The following is a 19,631-nucleotide window of genomic DNA, read 5'->3' as shown; positions in this document are numbered from 1 at the left end:
ATTTCACGTACCTCCCACTGTAATAGGATTTTGAAGTCTTATCATGGTGATGTCATAGTCGTTTTGCGAAGGGTTGTAATCTCTGTTGATGAGGATTTTGTTCACAGCGGAAGCTCCAGAAGAGCTGAGATATGTGTTTCCAGAAACCACCGTCCATCTGCCGAGATCTTTCCTACCATCACTAAAAAACAGAAAAAAAAGTTGCATGAGTTTTTTGATGCATTTTACAACTTCATTCACTGACATCACCTTTCCTTCACCTTAAAGTTCCAATGTACTGTGGGAGGAACACTGCATTATTTGACAGAAAACTTCATGATATACAACAAATCAAAAACAAAAAGCTAATATCCCACAATCCTGTTTGTGTATGTTCATGGGGAAGGCAACTTTTCGAATAGTTTACCTCAAAAAATTAAAATGCATCCGAGACCACCATTGTCACCAATGCGCTTTTAAATATTTCATAAAGGGATGTAAGGGTTGCCTATGAAGTCTTGTCTAAAAGTAATTCTTCAAGTGCCATTGTGGACAAATGGTGCATACAAAGTTATTGCCTGCTTTAAGACGCAACTAATGCTACAGGCAAAGATATTTCAAAGTTACGTTTTTTGAACAAATTATTTAAGTGAACGATACAGTCAGCAAGTCAGTTGCAAGCGTATGTGTTTTATGTACTCACCCGTTGAAGCAGTGAGCAGCAGTAACTACCCACTGTGGAGACACCAGTGACCCTCCACAGGTGTGCTGGCCGCTGTATTGCAGACTGATCTGCCAAGGCCAATTCTCAATAACCGCATCCTTTCCACCAACAATCCGGTCCTCGTGGCCCACACCACAGTCAACTGTAAACATAACCATATAAAGCTAAGTAGAAGCGGCAGACATGAGACATTACATGTTTATCTCAGTCTTCACATTTCTAATGCATTACAAATTGTCCACAGGTTGGTTTCTTACTGCATGTTTTGTCATGTAACATTGTTCATTGTGACTCACTGCCCACCGTTCTGCTTGACTGACTATGTGAGTGAGTTGTTTGCAATTTAATGTTGTCCTTGTTTATTTGTTTATTGACTCATTCTCTAATTGGTTTGTTTTATGATGCCATAGACCAATTACCTGAGCATGTCAACGTGACAACTGTTTGTGTACTGCATACCGTTCTGAGGACGAGAAAAAGAGACATTTAAGCCACACTTAAAAATGTATACATTTTAATAGATAAAAAATTTTAATCTGCAACTTTCAGAATTTTTCTAAACCATTACTCTATGCAATTATTTTTAACCAGCTCGTCCTAGTTACAAACAAAATATAATGTGTGTGCTATCTTTATATCAAATGAATGCCACTTTGATATTTTATTATTAGCTGTAATTCAATAGCATACTGTACTTGTTTTTAGGTTTTGCTTTTGTTTACTGTCTGTGGTCCTTGTATATGCATAGGTATATATTAATATGTATACTCACCGATCTGAAACAGTGGATTGGAAAGTTTGTGGTTTGCTTGAGCCCACAGCACAGAAAGACATCTTTAAAGCAGAGGGCAAAAGACCCACTTGAACTGTGCTGTATGACGGTTTACTAAAAACATAAAGAAAACAATTAGAATGTACTCAAGGGGTACTCACATGGGCGCGGGAAGTGCCCCTGGTGGCAAAGATTTAAAACTGCAATGACCATAAAATGATAGCTTATACATATCTCTGATTGTTGTTTGTTACTGTTCCAAGACATTTTGTATGTCATGTTTGGGCTGTGTGATGAAGAGAGAATTATTAATTTAGTAATTTTAAAATGATTTAATTTATTTCAGTGTGTATTAGCCAATCAGATTTGTTTTGACGACGTTTTTTTTTTTCAATCACACAGCCCGTACCATACTCAAGGTCTTGGCTAGGGGGGGGGGGGTTGCCAGGGGGAAGCTTAGCCCCTCATAATTTTTGACATAATTCAAAAACTGCCAACTTCCAATGATCCAATCAATTCGCGATGGACAAATTCAAGTCCAGCCCTACGTTTTTCATTTTAGAAGCCGTTTCACTGAGATATACATCACGACGGACGGTTATTTTTGTTTCGTGGCTTTAAAACTTTTTACTAATGTCAATAATCCAAAATATGAGACTGTGAATTTGTTCTCTAAATAAAAGAACCCATGAAATAAGCTTTTCATTCATGTACAGAACAATAAATTCTGGGGAATAGTTGATGATTAAATATGTTATTGAAAAAGAAAGTTCCATCAGGCTGAATAGTTTAATCGGGTGTTTTAAATAAGGAGATACAGCAGGAAAAATAAGTATTTGACACATCAGCATTTTTATCAGTAAGGGTATTTCTAAGTGGGCTATTGACACAAAATGTCCTCCAGATGTAGCCATGAAGCCAAATTTTGAATTCATACAAAGAAATCAGAACATTTAAGTATACAAGTTGAGTCATAATAAATAAAGTGAAATGACCCAGGGAATAAGTATTGAACACACTTTATTAAATACATTGTAGAAAAGCCTTTCTTGGTGATTACAGCTTCTAGAGGCCTCTTGTATGGAGAGACCAGTTGTCTGTATTGCTCAGGAGTGATTCTCACCCATTCTTTCACAAAAATGGTCTTTAAATCTTGAAGTTTCCTTGGGCCTCTTTTATGAACTTTGATCTTCAGTTCTCTCCATAGATTTTCTGTGGGATTTAGATCAGGTGATTGACTAGGCCATTCAAGCAACTTGATTTTCTTTCTTTGAAACCACTTCATTGTTTCTTGGCCTTGTGTTTTTATTTTCATCTTTCTGGTAGATGGCAGGAGATTTTTATCCAGAATGTCGTGGCACATTTCTACATTCATTCTGCCTTCAATAATATGAAGTCTGCCAGTACCCCGTTCGGAAAAGGAGCCCCAAACCATGATGCTTCCACCCCCAAACTTAACTGTTGGTATGGTGTTCTTGGGGTGGTGGTCAGTGCCATTTCTTCTCCAAACATGGTGTGTAGAATGCCAAAAAGTTAAATTTTGCTTTCATCTGACCATACTATAGTCTCCAAATAATCCACAGGCTTCTCCAAATGCTCTCCAAATGCAAACTTTAAACAAGCCTCAACATTCTTATTGTTCAGCAATGGAGTCTTGCATGGTGAGCGTGCATGGATGCAATGGCGGTTCAGTGGTTTGCTTATAGTTTTTTTTTTTTAAACAACAGTACCTGCTGTGTCATGGGCTTGCCAGACCTTTGTACTAAATTCAGGTGTGAGTACATTTGGCAAGACCATGACAGTACTATGTTCTGTGTGGGGACACGTGGAGTCATATTGTGTGTGTGGCTTTCACGTGTTCCCAGTGTCTTGTCGCTGTCATGGTCTTGCCAGACCTTAGTATAGGTTCAGGTCTGATTTCAGAGGGCAAGATCATGGCAGCATTGTGTTTTGTGTGGGGACACGTGTTTTCACATCATGTATTTGTGTCACGTGTTCCCAGTGTCTTGTCACTTTTACCCTACTCCCTTATGTACTCGTGTCTTGCGTAATTAATTATGTTCACCTGTTCCCCATTTGTGTGTTTCTTTATAATGCCCTTTCGTTCTCTGTCGTGTGCTCGTTCGTTCGTCTTGATTCAGTGTTTGTTGTTCCCGTCATCCGGGCTTCCTGAATCTTGTTATCTGCATCAGTGTTATTTTGTGTTTGGTTGCCAGTTCCGTGTTTCATCTCCGTTGTTTCTTTATTATCTGTTTTACCCCCTCGTGGGTTTTTTGTGTTTAATAAACCTTCAGTTTATTATTTACGTCGTGTCTGCGTTTGGGTTCTCTCTTGTGTAAAACCGTACCGTGACATGCTGATGCAAGGTCTTCCTGAAGTTCTGTCTGAGTTGTTCTTGGCTCTTGGAGAACTCTCCTGATTATTCTTTGGACTCCTCTGACAGGGATCTTACGTGGAGCACCGGATCGCGGCCGGTTTATGGTGAAGTGATGCTCTTTCCATTTCTGGATAATGGCCCCCACACTGCTCACAGGAACATTCAGCATTCTGGAAATGCGCTTATAATCATTCCTGTCAACATGCTTTTTAACGATGAGATTACAAAGATCTTAGGAGAGCTCTTTGCTTTTACCCATTATGAAGTATTCCCATTTACCCATCATTATTTCCCTGTGTCATTAACTTGTATACGTAAATGTTCTGATTTCTTTGTATGAATTCAACATTTGGCTTGATGGTTACATCTGGTGGAAATTTTGTGTCAATGGCCCACTTAGAAATCCCCTTACTGATAAAAATGCTGATGTGTCACACTTATTTTCCCTGCTGTATCTAAAACTTTCTGGGAGGGAGTATTTGAGAACCAGGATTGGGAAGCACTGCTCTAAGGTGCAATGTGTACCTCTGAGGTACCAATATGCGCCTTTTAGTTACATAAGTGTACTTTTTGAAAAGTTACCGCCTCAGTGACAACTTGTGTACCTTCTTGCACCTTTTCTTCAGAAAGTGTAAATGACATAAAAGCTAACAAACATTGACTAAAAGCATTAAACTTAAATTCTGATTTCATGGGGTCGTCTCCTTATACAGTGAACTATTATTGTATAAAGACTCTATAATTTATACAGACTGATACTCACGATGTATATCCCAGGAGTTGACACGCTGTCTCAGCATGTTGTTGGGTGAATCCATCTGCACATACGCTTTTCCATTTATTGTTATCAGGACTGTATACCTGCAGTACATTATTAGATGTGGCCAGCTGTACTATAGAGAGGAAACATTTAAAAATATACATTTTATCACAATAAAATAAGCATCCATTATTATTCATTATACTGCATGTATATAATGTACATTAAAGAAACGCTTAAAGCTTTCTTGATCACATGAATATTTACATTAACAAAATATATGACCCCGAACCACAAAACCAGTCAAAAGGGTCAATATTCTGAAATTGAGACTTATACATCATCTGAAAGCTGTATAAATAAACTTTCCATTGATGTATGGTTTGTTAGGATAGACTATTTTAATATCTTGAATATGGGAGTCCAAAAAAAATCAATATTGAGAAAATCACCTTTAAAGTTCAAATCCAAATGAAGTGCTTAGGAACTGCATCCACTTACAAAAATAAGATTTTATATATTTATGGTAGAAACTTTACATAATGGGCTCTATCATACACCCAACGCAAGCGTGACCCAAGTGTTGATCGCATTTTTCAGTCATGTTGTTTAAATAGTAAATGCATTTGCACCCATTTCTGCGCCTATGGGTACTCTGGTCTGAAAACAAGGTGTGTTCAGGGGCATTGTTGACACTTTGCTATTTTGAGGCAACTAAAACAGACTACACCACTGATCAACTAAAACCTGGTCTAAAGTCTAAACTCAATGGTGCAAAATTGTTATTTAAAGCAACACCAAAGAGTTTTTTTTACCTTAAAATAACGCTTCCAAAAAAGTTTCAGTCGTTCATCCACTCAAAACAGGGTGAGCAGCACTTTCACATTCGCTTTGCAGCCCTCTATCGGCCAAAATCGCACTAAAGAAGTTTCCAACCGTCGGGTAGTGGTCCTGTAGTTCGAGTGAAAACTACAAAAACTTGCTTTACGGCAGACCTGCAATCCATTCAGAGCCAGCTATGCCTCAGTATTTATGACATTGGTAATGAACAATACCGCTTCTAACCTGTAGGGGGAGAAAAGAGCAAAAACTCTTTGTTTGTTGCTTTTAGGACCGCATTAGTAATATGCGCCTATAAACGGGAAGACAACGTGCATTTGCTTTTTACACCATGGATGCGCAACAGCACACAAACATTTTTATATGAAAAATTAAAGGATTGAAATGTAAAAAAATATTATTGAGTCTCTTGGACATAAATGAGGAAAGTTTACAAAACTTTAGAAGGAGTAAAGAGTTGCTTCACCTGTAGCCTGGTAAGCTGATTTTTTGTTTCTTTTAAAAAGTGCTAATATTGCATTCCTTTTTTTAAATGCTAGTTTTTCAGTTTACAAATTCTACAACCTAAATAGAAAATTGGCATGGCATGAGCGCAACTGGGGGGATGAGAGATGAGAATCTCATTGGTTTATTGAACATTACGCCCAAAACACACGCAATAATCATTATGAGAATAGGACTAACCCTTTTAGACCATTTTTCCTTTGGCGTACTACAAATATTGCTGTCCAACTTATGACTCATGACTGAGGTTTTGTGGTCCAGGGTCAAGTGTTAAGTTAAAGAAAAAACATGGGTGAGGTTAGGGTACTAACTGTTGTTTATCTCTAAATAGCAACACGTCTGTGGGTAGGTACTGTATGTACTGTAGGTGTGTGTTTATGCACGTGTGTATTTGCATGCGTATGATTGCAGGTATCTCACGGGGGAAAGTTGAATTCGGTCCAAACTTCATGACGCAGGCTGATTCATCTTCTCCATCGCTGCAATCCGCTTTACCATCGCAAGCCTTCTCCAGAGGAATGAACTTAACCGACTTGGAGCAGAAGAAATACTTGCTATCGATCAACTGCTTGACTGTGCCACCACAATGGATGATTTAGACAAAACGGGAAGAGAAAAGGAATAAAAACATTCATTAGGAAAATATGTTCAGCCAAATCCAACTAAAGTTGTGTTTGGTGAGTTGAAAAAGTTTAAGAAATGCTGGGTTATTTCAGCCTGTGGTTGGGTAAAATTTGAAGAAATCAAAAATAAGTCTCATAATCTAATAATGCAGACAGCAGATGACTCTAGGCCGGATCCGCACTAGATCTGCACCGAAGTCAACAGCTCTGATGCGGATCCGGCCAGTACTCGTCTGCTGTCTGAGCATAAAGTTTGATTTGACATTATCTTACTCAGTCAATATTAAAGATATCAAGGTTATATTTTCACTGAATGTTATTTCCATTATGTAAGATGATTTTATGTTGAAAACAGTAAATCTGACTTTGGCTGAGTTTTTACTGACAGGGTCACAAACGTCTCCTTTTGTTTTGGCACAAGGGTGAATGAATGGCCAAAGTGTCATTTCTGTTTGAACTTTGAACATATACAGATTTAATACATGCAATGGTAATGATAACTTACTAAAGTAAGCAGCCACAGCCAGAATGGCCAATATGACCAAAACTATGAGGATTGTAATGATGATCTTTTTTGCGGTGGGCCTTCTTTTATTTTGCATCTTTGGAGCTGCCTTGGCTTTTCGGTGTTTTCCGGGATGAGGCACTGGAGGAGAATATGAATCGATTCAGTTTCTTTCTCGTAAGACACCCACTTGAATATCAGGTATCACAAAGGAGGGTATTTACAGTATATGGGTGATGAGGCAGGTGATACATTAGATCAACTATACTGTACCTTGATGTGTTGGGTTTAGGGGTCTTGTGTTCTCTTCAGGGACCTGTGTTTTACCCTGAGAATGAGAAATCAAGAAGAAGGAAGTGAAGAGAAAGAGAGAGAAATAAGGGGAAAGAGAGAGAGAAAGTGTGAGGTCATTTAGTTATTTCTTGAACACACGTAGCCTGCAGTGGCTATATGACTCAGCTGGAGCTTTCTGTATCACTTTCGGTGCTACAAAGGAAATTTTTCGAACAGTTCGTGAAATCTTTTAAGTTGTTTTTTGTAAAACCATCCTACTTGATTTAACACGTAGACTGCGGTATAACTGCACCAGATACAGAAAAAGCTGATTTTAATGTGCTAGGAAAAACAAATACTATGGAAGTCAATGGGTACCGTCAACTGTGTGCTTAATATTAGTTTTTTGGTGAACTGTCCTTTAAATGGTAATGATAATATGATAATATGTTTTGTAATTAAAATGAAAAATATATAAATAAAAGCATTTTTACTTGTTGTCTCTTATGAGTGACTAAGCATCTGCATTTCTCTTGGGCATTTATGCAAATCTGTCCAGTCAGTGTCATTTACATAGCAGATGTACTCAGAGCTCTTGATGTTAACCAATGAACGTGTGACAGAGTGATTTGTTTGTCAAGTATGCAACGCATACTCAAAATGTGACCTCTGCATTTAATTCATCCCAGTGAGTGAACACACACACTGCAAGTCATAAACACACACACACACATTCTGGTTTCCATGTTTTGTGGAGACATTCCATAGACGTAATGAATTTTATACCATACAAACTGTATATTTTATTCCCCTTACCTACCCCATTCCCTAACCCCAACCATCATAGAAAACTTTCTGATTTATAAGCTTGTTTCCTCATGGGGACATCAAAATGTCCCCACAAGGTCACAAAAATACAATTGGTCCCCACAACATGATAATTACCAGGTACAAACACACACACACACACACACACACCTGGAGAAGTGGGCATCTATCCCTTCAGTACCTGGGGAGCAATTGGGGTTAAGGTGCAAGGGCACCGCATTCGTAACCTGCCAGACATGAGACTAGAACTGGCAAGCCCACAAGGACTACAAGCCAGACTCTCTAAACCATGGTTGACTCCTGGAGACCTCAATGGAAACTTTCAGTTACAAAACACTGAGTGGGTGTTTCTCACCTAGTCAAGAGGTAGACACTCTTTAAACAAATATCTTTTGATCATCTTTATACAGATGTAGATGCTCATTCACCACATTTGACCATAACTTAATAATAATAACAAATGTAATATATTTTAAGCTATACTGCATCTATTCGTATCCATTTCATGGTAACATCACTCTTAATTTTTGATGACTGAAGGTGGACACATTAGTCAACACAAAATATGTGAAAGCAGACTCATCTTGCGAAGAAATCATCTCATATGTGTATCTACTGTATTCATTTCATATTGTAACAGATTTGAAATCACTCTTCAGATTCGGCCATGAACACCACAGTGTAAAAAGTGAAACTTAACATCAGTTTGCTTGTCGAAAACAGAGAGTAACACTTAGTATATGTCAAACGATGATTCCAGTCAGCTCAGTTAACACCTTAAACAACTCATAAGACAGCAGCCAAAACAAACGACCACTTTAATCTTCTTTCGCATGGTCTCCACAATCCAGTCTATTGTATTGTTGTGGGAGACGTTTGTTTTATATACATGTTACACTGAAAAAAGGTACAACACTACCTTTTTGTTGGTAAGGTGGTAGCCTCAAAGGTACTATTTTTTTTACCTTTATTAGTATACAACACACTGAAATGTTATACCTTTTGGGGTAAAATATTAAGGACCAATTGTGTACCTTTAAGGAACAATTTTGTACCAGTGAAATGTTAATTGTACCTGTAAAGTTACAAAATGGTAAATTAGAGTGCCACCTTAAAGAGACAATAAAGGAACAGTTTTGTACACAAATAAGCCTTAAAGGCGGAGTCCACGATGTTTGAAAAACGCGTTGGAAAAGGAGACGGGCCGACTACCAAAACACACTTATAGCCAATCAAATCAAATCAAATGCCGGGTTGCGTATACAGTATGTGGGGCGGGTCTATCAACAGAAGGTCCAGATTCTATTGGGGTAGGGGCGTGTTTGTTTAGGTGATTTCAAATATCAACATTGGCTTTCAAACATCATGGACTCCGCCTTTAAATGGGACATTCCATGAAAATCAGACTTTTTCCATGTTTAAGTGCTAAAATCGGGTCCCCAGTGCTTCTACCAACCCAGAACACATGAAAAATAGCAACCCTGTAACTTTGTTTCGGTAAGGCTCTCTCTGCAAGCATGTGAATATAAAGACCGTTTCAGCAGCAACAACATAAACAAGCGGCTGTCGCGGTCCGCACGTAACTTCCGGTAAACTCCGCTAAGGATAAATAACAACAAAGTTCTTTCAACGTAGTTTATTTATATAACAAGCAAAAAAAACACACACACATAGATTACCTAGGAAACCAAAACATTTGTTATTTTCGACGAGGCATTTGTTCAAGAGATCAGTTTAGCAACTAGTCAGACCATTAAAAAAACAAATCCGGAAGTAAGGTTCGGATCCAGTGTATCACGTGCGTCCGATGAAACCGTCTATAGGTAATTTGAATTTCGCTCCCCCCATGATGTATTAAGTGGCTCTTATGCTGCGTTCCAGGCAGGTTTTTGGGCCCGTGAATTACGACTTCAAAACCACGACTCCCGACTCTATGCGTTCCAGGCAGCCTGTAACCTGTGTTTTTACAACCGTCTACCTGTGAAAGTGCACTGGAACGGCAGTCAAACCCGTGACTTCCCACCCGTGAACTCGTACTAGATCGATGTACTCCCAGGGCTGGGTAACTATAGGACAGAACACATTTCTGAGTTAAAAATTACCCAGATAATGGGTTGTTTTAACCCATTATTAATGAGTGAAAACAATTGATTAATTGTTTTAATCAATTCAAAGACCAGCTACATTCAACTTCACTTTGTGCTGCGCCATGACTGCTTCTGCCTTCCATCATCTCGCTTTCTGATTGGATATTGTTTCGTTTCACATTATAATCTCAAGAGCGTGCGCACGTTTGTCCTCGGGGTTCCCCCAACACATCAGGATTTCTGATCGTAAACATGTTTAATAATTATTGTTGTCAATGGGCGTCACTTAATGTAACGCAACAATTAAAGCAACACCAAAGAGGTTTTTTTACCTTAAAATAACGTTTCCAAAAAAGTTTCAGTGGTTCATCTACTCAAAACAGGGTGAACGGCACTTTCACATTCGCTTTGCAGCCCTCTATCGGCCAAAACCGCACTAAAGAAGTTTCCAACCGTCGGGTAGTGGTCCTGTAGTTCGAGTGAAAACTACAAAAACTTGCTTTACGGCAGACCTACAATCCAATCAGAGCCAGCTATGCTGCAGTATTTACGACAGTGGTAATGAACAATTACGCTTCTAACCTGTAGGGGGAGCAAAGAGCCAGAGTTCTTTAGTGTTGCTTTAAATGACCAGCTACATTCAACCTGCTAACATGAACTAGTTTGAAGAATGTGGTGTGATGGGCCATGAATTTGTGGGCTTGATGTAATTGTATCTGCATTTGTAGGCCTACAATGAGCTGTATCCTTGACTACACACATAAAGGAAGATGCTAAAACAAAACATTGAAGTATGCGGGAGCTGCTATTCAATCTATCATACGAGAGCTATTGCTGCTTTGTTGTGTCATTATGGACTTATTTTTAGGTTGTGTTTGTTTTACAAGGTGACACACCCCACATAAATATATTGGCCTCTCGTTCGACAATGCATTTACACAATGCCCTCAGGACACTCCTTTTGTGCATAGTCAATGTTAGTCAATGCATTTAATTTGCATCATGTTGTTGTAATGCAAACTAAACACTGTAACTATATTTAAAAAATACGCGACCCTGCCGAGGATAAGGGAGATTGAGAGAATGGATGGATGTTTGGGTAATCTATTAATACATCACTTTGATTTTAATGTTTATAACATGTGCTCCTGTATCTCATGGCAATTTGTATGTATTTTACGAGGTGGCTGATTCGTATTTATTCGTAGGACCACATTCATATTTTTTCCGATTTGCCTTGACCCCTGTGACGTTGGGGTTATGGTGGGGTTTTGTTATTGTTTTTTACGGTAATCGTATTCATACGAATTAGCCAACTCGTAAAATATGTGAGATCAGGCTGGTATAGCTCAGTGGTAGAGCAGCAGAAGCAATAATGGGTTTGATATATTACCTTGTAATCCACTGCAAGTTGCTTTGGAAAACCGTCTGCCAAATGCGTAAATGTTTATTGTTAGAACATTACAAAAATCAAGTTTAACAGATTTTATTTCAGCTGTATTTTAACTTCTTGGTAAAGCGGTTGCAAATATCGCAAACCACATAGCATAAAAAATAAACGGCTCATATAATTCTCAGTTTGGGTTTTTAGCGGCATTTAGTGGTGAGATTGTGAATTTCAACCAACCTTAATTTCGAAACGCAATATGACGCTACGATAACTAGCACAGGGCAAACACGTCGTCGTCTGAGACAATGTTTGTCAGTTTAGGGCTAGTTTAGAAACATGACAGCGACTTTCATGTAGAGGTATGGCGTTCAGCATGGAAAGAGAGTGTTCAACACTACAGACAGGCTATAAAAACCGCCAGATCTACCTATCTCAGTACGCTTATTAAAGAAAATCATAACAACCCTCGTTTCCTCTTTAGCACAGTTGCGAAACTGACTAGAAACAAAGAACAAACAGAAACCAATTGTAAACTCCAACACAATAGTAATGACTCTTCTTTACTAACAAAATTACGGTCATTAGGGAAAACATAGAAACTACGCAAGCAGCCACCACTCTTAACACTAGATTACAATACGAACATCTTGAGTCATTTAAACCTACTACAATAGAAGTCATCCAAATCATCGTCCTGTATATTAGACCCCGTTCCCACAAAATTACTTAAAGAGGTATTTCCTGTAGTGTCAGACCCAGTACTAAATTATCTTTAACTCATCTCTAGAATTAGGATACATTCCAACAGCTTTCAAACTAGCAGTTATTAGACCGCTCATTAAAAAACCAAACCTTGACCAGGGAGATCTTAATAACTTTAGACCAATCTCAATCTCTTTCTTTTACGCACATTCATAGCGAATAATAATACATATGAAAAGTTCCAATCAGGATTCAGGCCCCACCATAGCACATAAACACAAATGACCTCCTTTTAACATCCGATCGTGGTGAAATCTCAATCCTTATATTACTAGACCTTAGTGCAGCCTTTGACACAATAGATCACAGAATCTTACTCAATAGACTAGAAAACTATGTTGGCATCAGTGGTCAGGCGTTAGCCTGGTTAAGATCGTATCTAACCAATCGATATCACTTTGTTTATGTAAATGAGGAAGAGACATATCACTCCCCCATTAAATACGGCGTACCACAGGGATCAGTTTTAGGCCCTATCCTATTCTCGTTATATATGTTACCTTTAGGAGACATTATAAGGAAACATAACATAAGTTTTCACTGCTATGCGGATGATACCCAGCTTTACATCTTGTCACATCCTAGCGAAACCAGCCAGTTTGCTAAGCTAACAGACTGCATTAGTGATATTAGGGATTGGATGGCACATAGCTTTCTTATGCTAAACTCCAATAAGACTGTGTTACGCCCGGTCTAGGGGTAAAAGGCGATGCATAGTAAAATAGTGAAATAACAGCCAAAACTCTCGGAATAAATAAATGTCTTTTAATAGAAAACTCAGTATATGAGAAAAATAAAGGGAATGTCTTCAGGAGTTGACATTTGCCAAAAGAACAAATAATTAAAAATAACTAAACAATAAAGTTCTTTAAACTGACTTACCTAGGATTAAATACCCAAACAAAAATACAGTCGGCTTCCCTAACTCCCTAACAAAAAACAGTGTTTAAACGAGAGTAAAGAATTGGTGGCGTCAAACTCCCTACTTCCCAATTATTTACAATATATACATTAAATGAGCTAACAACTCAGAAGGGCTAGGCAACTCTCAGTGTCAATAATCAGGCAGGGGTCTAATCACAGGGTCAATGAATCAAAGTCTTTCGAGAACAACAATATGGTAACCAAACACACACAACAGCGATGAGCAACCCAGCTTGCTCCCGTGGACGTGAACCGGAAGTCCTTTTAAGGGCGGCAGACGGCAGGATGTCCAATCGAAAAGCCAGAGCAATCAGGTTTCTCCTGGACAGAACAGAGACAACACAAAGCGTTTCCTACAAAAAGAAATCAAGAACTACAACAAGGTTGTAACACCCACACACATAAGAATAAACATAACCTGTTTATACACAAGATCTGGACAGGGTGTCCGCAACAATGTTTTGAATGCCTTTCTTATACTTAATTTCCAAATTAAAGTCTTGACAAATCAATGACCAATGCATGAGTCTTTGGTTTTTATTACACATCCTTTGTAGAAAAACAAGTGGGTTATGGTCAGTGAATACCTCAACAGGCTGTGAACTAGAACCAATGTAAACTTCAAACTGTTGCAAAGCTAGTATAAGTGCCAAAGCTTCTTTCTCTATCGTACTATAATTACTCTGGTAGCGATTGAATTTTTTTGAGTAGAAACATACAGGATGTTCAAGGCCATGACCATCTTCTTGTATGAGTACTGCACCTGCACCAGTACCACTAGCATCAACTTCCAGTTTAAAGGGTTTCTTAAAATCAGGAGCAGCCAAGACCGGAGCACTACACAACAGGTTCTTTAAAGCGGTAAAAGCAATCTGACACTCTGGAGTCCACAGAAATTTTACATCTGTCCGGAGGGTATCAGTAAGGGGCTTGACTACATCAGAAAAGTTCCTACAGAAACTTCTGTAGTATCCAGTCATACCAAGAAATCGCCTAAGCTCTCTCTTAGATTTGGGGCTTGGAAAATTAACGATAGCAGTTATCTTTTCCTGTAGTGGCCGAACTGTACCTTGGCCCACTTCCTTGCCTAAATACCTTACAGTGGCATGACCAAATTCACACTTAGCCAGATTCAGTGTAAGATTAGCTCCCCGGAACCTGCTAAACACTTCCTCCAGGGTTTTCAGATGACTTTCCCATGTCTCTGAGTAACACACAACGTCATCCAGGTATGCATCACAATTACCCACTCTAGATAACACAATACTCATTAAACGCTGAAATGTAGCAGCAGCGTTTTTGAGGCCAAAAGGTACAACTTTATACTGTAGAAAGGCATCCGGTGTGGCAAAAGCAGAAATCTCTGAGGCACGTTCAGTTAACGGTACTTGCCAGTACCCTTTAAGCAAGTCTAACTTAGTTACATACCTAGACTTTCCAATATGATCAATGCAATCTTCCATACGTGGAAGAGGAAAAGAATCTGCTTTAGTCACCTGATTAACCTTGCGGTAATCAGTACAGAATCGTGATGAACCATCAGCCTTAGGAACCAGTAAACAAGGTGAACACCACGGGCTAGAGCTGGCTATGGCTAAACCATGCTCTACAAGATAGCGAGTTTCCTGCTTCATTATATCACGTTTAACAGGGTTAACTCTGTAAGCATTCTGTTTTATTGGGCGGTGCTCAGCAACATCAATATCATGGGTTATAACGTTAGTTACAGTAGGAACATCTGAGAACAGTGAGGGGAACTTCTCAATCAGTTGTGACAGTTCGGTTTGGCACGATGGGGGTAAATGAGAGAGTTTAGAGTCCAAGGTTTCAAGGGTTTCAGAATTTTGCAGGCATGCATGTGATACACTGACACTTCTAAATTAAGAGGATCTAGAACGACCTCTTCAGAGTAGACTACCTCAACAGGAGCAACTACAGTCGGAACAGATACTGTTGGATCAGGATTTCCATAGCCTGTACGGGTAACATATAGCTTCAACATATTAATATGGCAAACACGACTCTTCCTATGTCTCTCAGGCGTATGGACCACATAGTCTGTATCACTCAACTTCTTCTCCACTTCATAAGGGCCTTCAAATTTTGCCTGTAGGGAGGAGCCAGGCACGGGTAACAACACAAGGACCTTATCTCCCACCTCCAATGAGCGTTTAACAGCTTTACAGTCAAACCTATCTTTCATGCGGGTTTGGATAAAGACAACAACTGTTGTGCAAGTTCTCTGCAAGTGCAATCGTTCTCTGAATGAGCTTACATAATCTAATACATTAGGGGGAGACTTCGATGAGGAAGTTTTTGACAGCAAATGTTCCTGCAACAATTTCAATGGACCACGTAATGTGTGTCCAAACACTAACTCGGCTGGTGTAAATCCAAGTGATTCTTGTACAGTATTACGTATAGCAAACAACAAGAGTGGTAACTCTTCATCCCATTCTTTCTGATCTTGCAAACAGAAAGTGCGGAGCATAGACTTTAAAGTCTGGTGAAACCTTTCAATGACTCCTTGTGACTGGGGATGATACGCACTAGACACCGCGTGAGTTACATTTAACTCCTTCATTACCTTTCTAAATAATCGGGACGTAAAGTTTGTTCCTTGATCCGATTGAATGACTTTGGGTAACCCAAACGTACTACAGAACTTAACCAGCGCCTTCACCACATTGGGAGTCTTTAGTGACCTCAAAGGCACGGCCTCCGGAAATCTAGTTGAAGAACACATCATGGTTAGTAAGTACATATGACCAGACTTAGTTTTAGGGAGGGGACCTACACAATCCACTACCAACTTTCAAACGGTTCGTTCATCACTGGTACTGGCTTTAATGGGGCTGGTGATACCACTTGGTTTGGTTTGCCTGCGATTTGACAAAGGTGACAAGAACGACAATACTGTGATACGGTAGATTTCATACCTGGCCAAAAGAAATGCTTCAAAAGGTTGTGGTAGGTTTTTCTAATCCCTAAATGACCTGCGAGTTCATGGTCATGGGCTAACTTTAGTACATACCCACGGTAAGACTGTGGGAGGACTACCTGAAATACTGTACTCCAGTCATTTTGAACCTTTTCAGGGCTCCACTTTCTCATGAGAACACCATCTTCTAAAAAATAAGCCACTGTATGGTTAGATAATTCAGATTTATCAATTACAGAAGAAATGCTTATCTTCAGTGTTTCGTCAGCATTTTGAGCAACCATTAACTGAGCTCTGTCAAAAGGAAAATTAAAATCTGGTCCGATGATCACCTTCTGCACACTCTCATTCTGGACATCAGACTTAACTTCAGCATTGACACTAGCATTGACATCCACACACATAAAAGAGTCATCAATAGCCAATTCATCCTCACGCTTACGAGACTGTGCACGAGTGACTACACATGACTGAAATACATTTGGAAATTCTTCCAATAACACATCATCCTTCCCAGATTCAACGGGTACATCAGTGACTTCAGGTAACCTGTTAACCTTACTCCCTGCTAAGTCATTACCAAGGATAAGGGAGATACCTTTCAATGGTAGTTGGGGTTGTACGGCTATCTTAACCATACCGGTCACAAGATCAGAACGCAGGTAAACCGTGTGTAAAGGAACTCTCAAAACACCCAATTCAATTCCTTGAACCAACACATCCGATCCACAACTAGATTCTGAGGAAAATGGGAGGGTGCTTGCCAGAATAAACGATTGAGCAGCACCAGTATCTCTCAGGATACGTACAGGTTTAAGCTCTGTGTCACAGTCAGAAAAAGCGACCGCACCACTACATACAAACGGTTCGAACGTGGGATCCACAGATGCTACAGCCTCAGGAGTGTGTGCGCGTACAAAAACTACTTTCCTAGCAGTACTTTGGGCTTTACGCTGGTTCTTGCGATACAGCGCGGGGCAATTATTAATTAAATGCCCTCTCTCATGACAATAGAAACATTCTCTAGCAGCTAGAGAATTATCACCCGCTTGCTCCTCTTTTCGAGCGACTACTACTTGTTTAGAATTTTGCTCTACAGGAGTACGACGCGAAAGACGTGGTGGGGAAAACACCACTTTGTGAGTGAGCACAAACTCATCTGCAAAAATGGCAGCTTCAGACAAAGACGCAACCTTTTGTTCGTTTAAATAAACTACCACTTTTTCAGGAAGGCAACTTTTAAACTCTTCCAACAACAATAACTCCTTCAAATCCTCAAACTTTGTAACTTTGCTAGCAATACACCACTTCTCAAACAGAACTGTCTTTTCATGAGCAAATTCCACAAATGTCTGGCTGGGTATTTTCACGTATTTACGAAACTTTTGGCGATAAGCCTCCGGAACTAACTCATATGCGCGTAACACGGCGGCCTTAACAACGTCATAACAGGGCCGCTGGAAGTCATTTTGAACAGGGGGTGCTGTGAATTTTTTTTTTTTTTACAAAAAAAACTATGAGCCTGTAGGCCCATTTAAAATACATTTTAAAAATAAATACATTGAGTTTCACACTACTTTACTGTCATATACACTTTAGTGCACACAGCAGGGTCGGAAACACACAGACATCAGATTAATATATGCGCTATTATTAATCAGAAGCAGAAATACTTATAACAATTCCAGGGGAAATTACTTTCATTACAACTTCAGACATACATTACATAAGAGTTTCGTTGCAAAACGAGATAAATCCATTTTTTAACATTTTTGTCAAAACATGTTTATTATTATGTTATCATGTTATTATTTTGTTTTATGGTGCTACTTAGCTGTATTTTTTAAGTTATGAAGGTTTTAAATCAAAACAAACCAACTGCAGTTGCATTGAAATAATGGAATGCACAACCAAAAAACGCGATTTCTGAACAATTAAAAAAACGGTGGTTATCTCGTTTTGCAACGAAACTTTTCATATATATATTTACATACAACATATAATATTAAATAAACTTCAACATTTTCAATGTCCAGACGAACATATTTTACTTTCGTTTTTAAGTTAGGATCAAACGTCGATTAACAGTGGTAAAATATTCTCACAATTACCTTATATAGACCTTTTTTTTACTAAATAGTACTATTGCTGGCTTTTTTAACTTATAAATAATTCATACATTGAACAAAAATAATAATGGGTTTAGTTCTGATATTGTATGATTTTATAGATGCTGTATAATTACATTTTCAGAATATATTAGGCTTTATATAAGGTTTGTACTCTAAAAATACTTTATTTGTTACAAACAAGATATAAAGAATTTACAAACGTTCTCATTTCACCATATCCACAGGTAAAGAGTCATTATATACAATAAATTCGTGGGGAAGCATTTAAAAAATGTTTAAAAGCAAAGCATTTATTTACTTAGCTACAGATGAAGCAGCCACTTTGCGCCTTCTACGGTCTCATAATCGGTCATAATTTATGTCCAAGAGACTCAATAATAATCTTTTACATTTTAATCCATTAAAAAGGCGTGTTTGTGCTGCTTCGCATGCATCCATGTATGTGATAACAAACCCGCGTTATCATGCCGTTAATATGCGCATATTATCAACGCGCTCTTTACTCTAGCAAAAGACACTTGCGTCGCGCATTGCGCCGGTTGTATAATAAAGTACAAAGTCTCTCATGAGGGGACTAATGCCCAGGGAGTTCAGAATTTCTGTGTGGGCATGCATCAACCAAAGGTGTGTGAGTCTTTTCTGGGTCCTGGTGAGTGCGTATGTCTTCAAAAGACGCAAGGCGGAGAAGTGCGCTCGGATGAGGCCACGGAGAGGGGAAGGCACATGAAATTAAAATCCAAAATACACGTAATAACCTACGTGTGTCAAAAATAATTTCCTAAAATATTCATAAGTAATATATAGACGCGGGTTGCCGGTTTACAAACATTACAGGGTGCGCGAGCATCCAGGAGGCAGAAAGCCCGATTGGTGAGCTGATCCGCTACTGCAACAACCTTAATTATTGAAGCGTTCTTTATTGTTTGTATATAAATAAAACTTGATTTTAGTTGGAACTGTTTTTCTGTCTTTATTTTTGCAGTGTTACTGTGATACATGTATGAATTATAATGTTGGGCTAACGTAATAGTCGAATTTACTGGTATGTTAACATCAGGCACCCAGCACTGACTCTGTTGGTACTATTATCCACACAACAACTCCTTTGCATTTTGACTTACAGACACAGCTAGCCTACAACACAAGGCACGTCTCTTCTTTCTGCCTCTCGCAACCAGTTAATGATGTCGCCGAGCAACCCATCTATAAA

At 38.9% G+C, this 19,631-nt stretch overlaps 1 protein-coding gene across 1 annotated transcript in view; it reads right to left on the bottom strand.

Moving 5' to 3' along the window:
• LOC129437730 (transmembrane protease serine 4-like) overlaps positions 1-19,631 on the bottom strand; it is a 31,324-nt gene that overhangs the window by 6,263 nt on the left and 5,430 nt on the right. The window contains exons 2-9 of the mRNA XM_055196025.2: positions 7,358-7,412; positions 7,085-7,225; positions 6,377-6,529; positions 4,616-4,745; positions 1,476-1,589; positions 1,123-1,166; positions 683-845; positions 12-181 (exon numbers count right to left, since the gene is read on the bottom strand). Of these exons, the coding sequence (XP_055052000.2) occupies positions 12-181; positions 683-845; positions 1,123-1,166; positions 1,476-1,589; positions 4,616-4,745; positions 6,377-6,529; positions 7,085-7,225; positions 7,358-7,412 (970 nt within the window). The remainder of the gene's footprint in view (positions 1-11; positions 182-682; positions 846-1,122; positions 1,167-1,475; positions 1,590-4,615; positions 4,746-6,376; positions 6,530-7,084; positions 7,226-7,357; positions 7,413-19,631) is intronic.

The sequence above is a fragment of the Misgurnus anguillicaudatus genome, chromosome 24, assembly GCF_027580225.2.
Source record: "Misgurnus anguillicaudatus chromosome 24, ASM2758022v2, whole genome shotgun sequence".
Classification (NCBI taxonomy): Eukaryota; Metazoa; Chordata; class Actinopteri; order Cypriniformes; family Cobitidae; genus Misgurnus; species Misgurnus anguillicaudatus.
The sequence above is the reverse complement of the archived record's forward strand: the minus strand, read 5'-3'. Positions and strand labels throughout refer to the sequence as shown.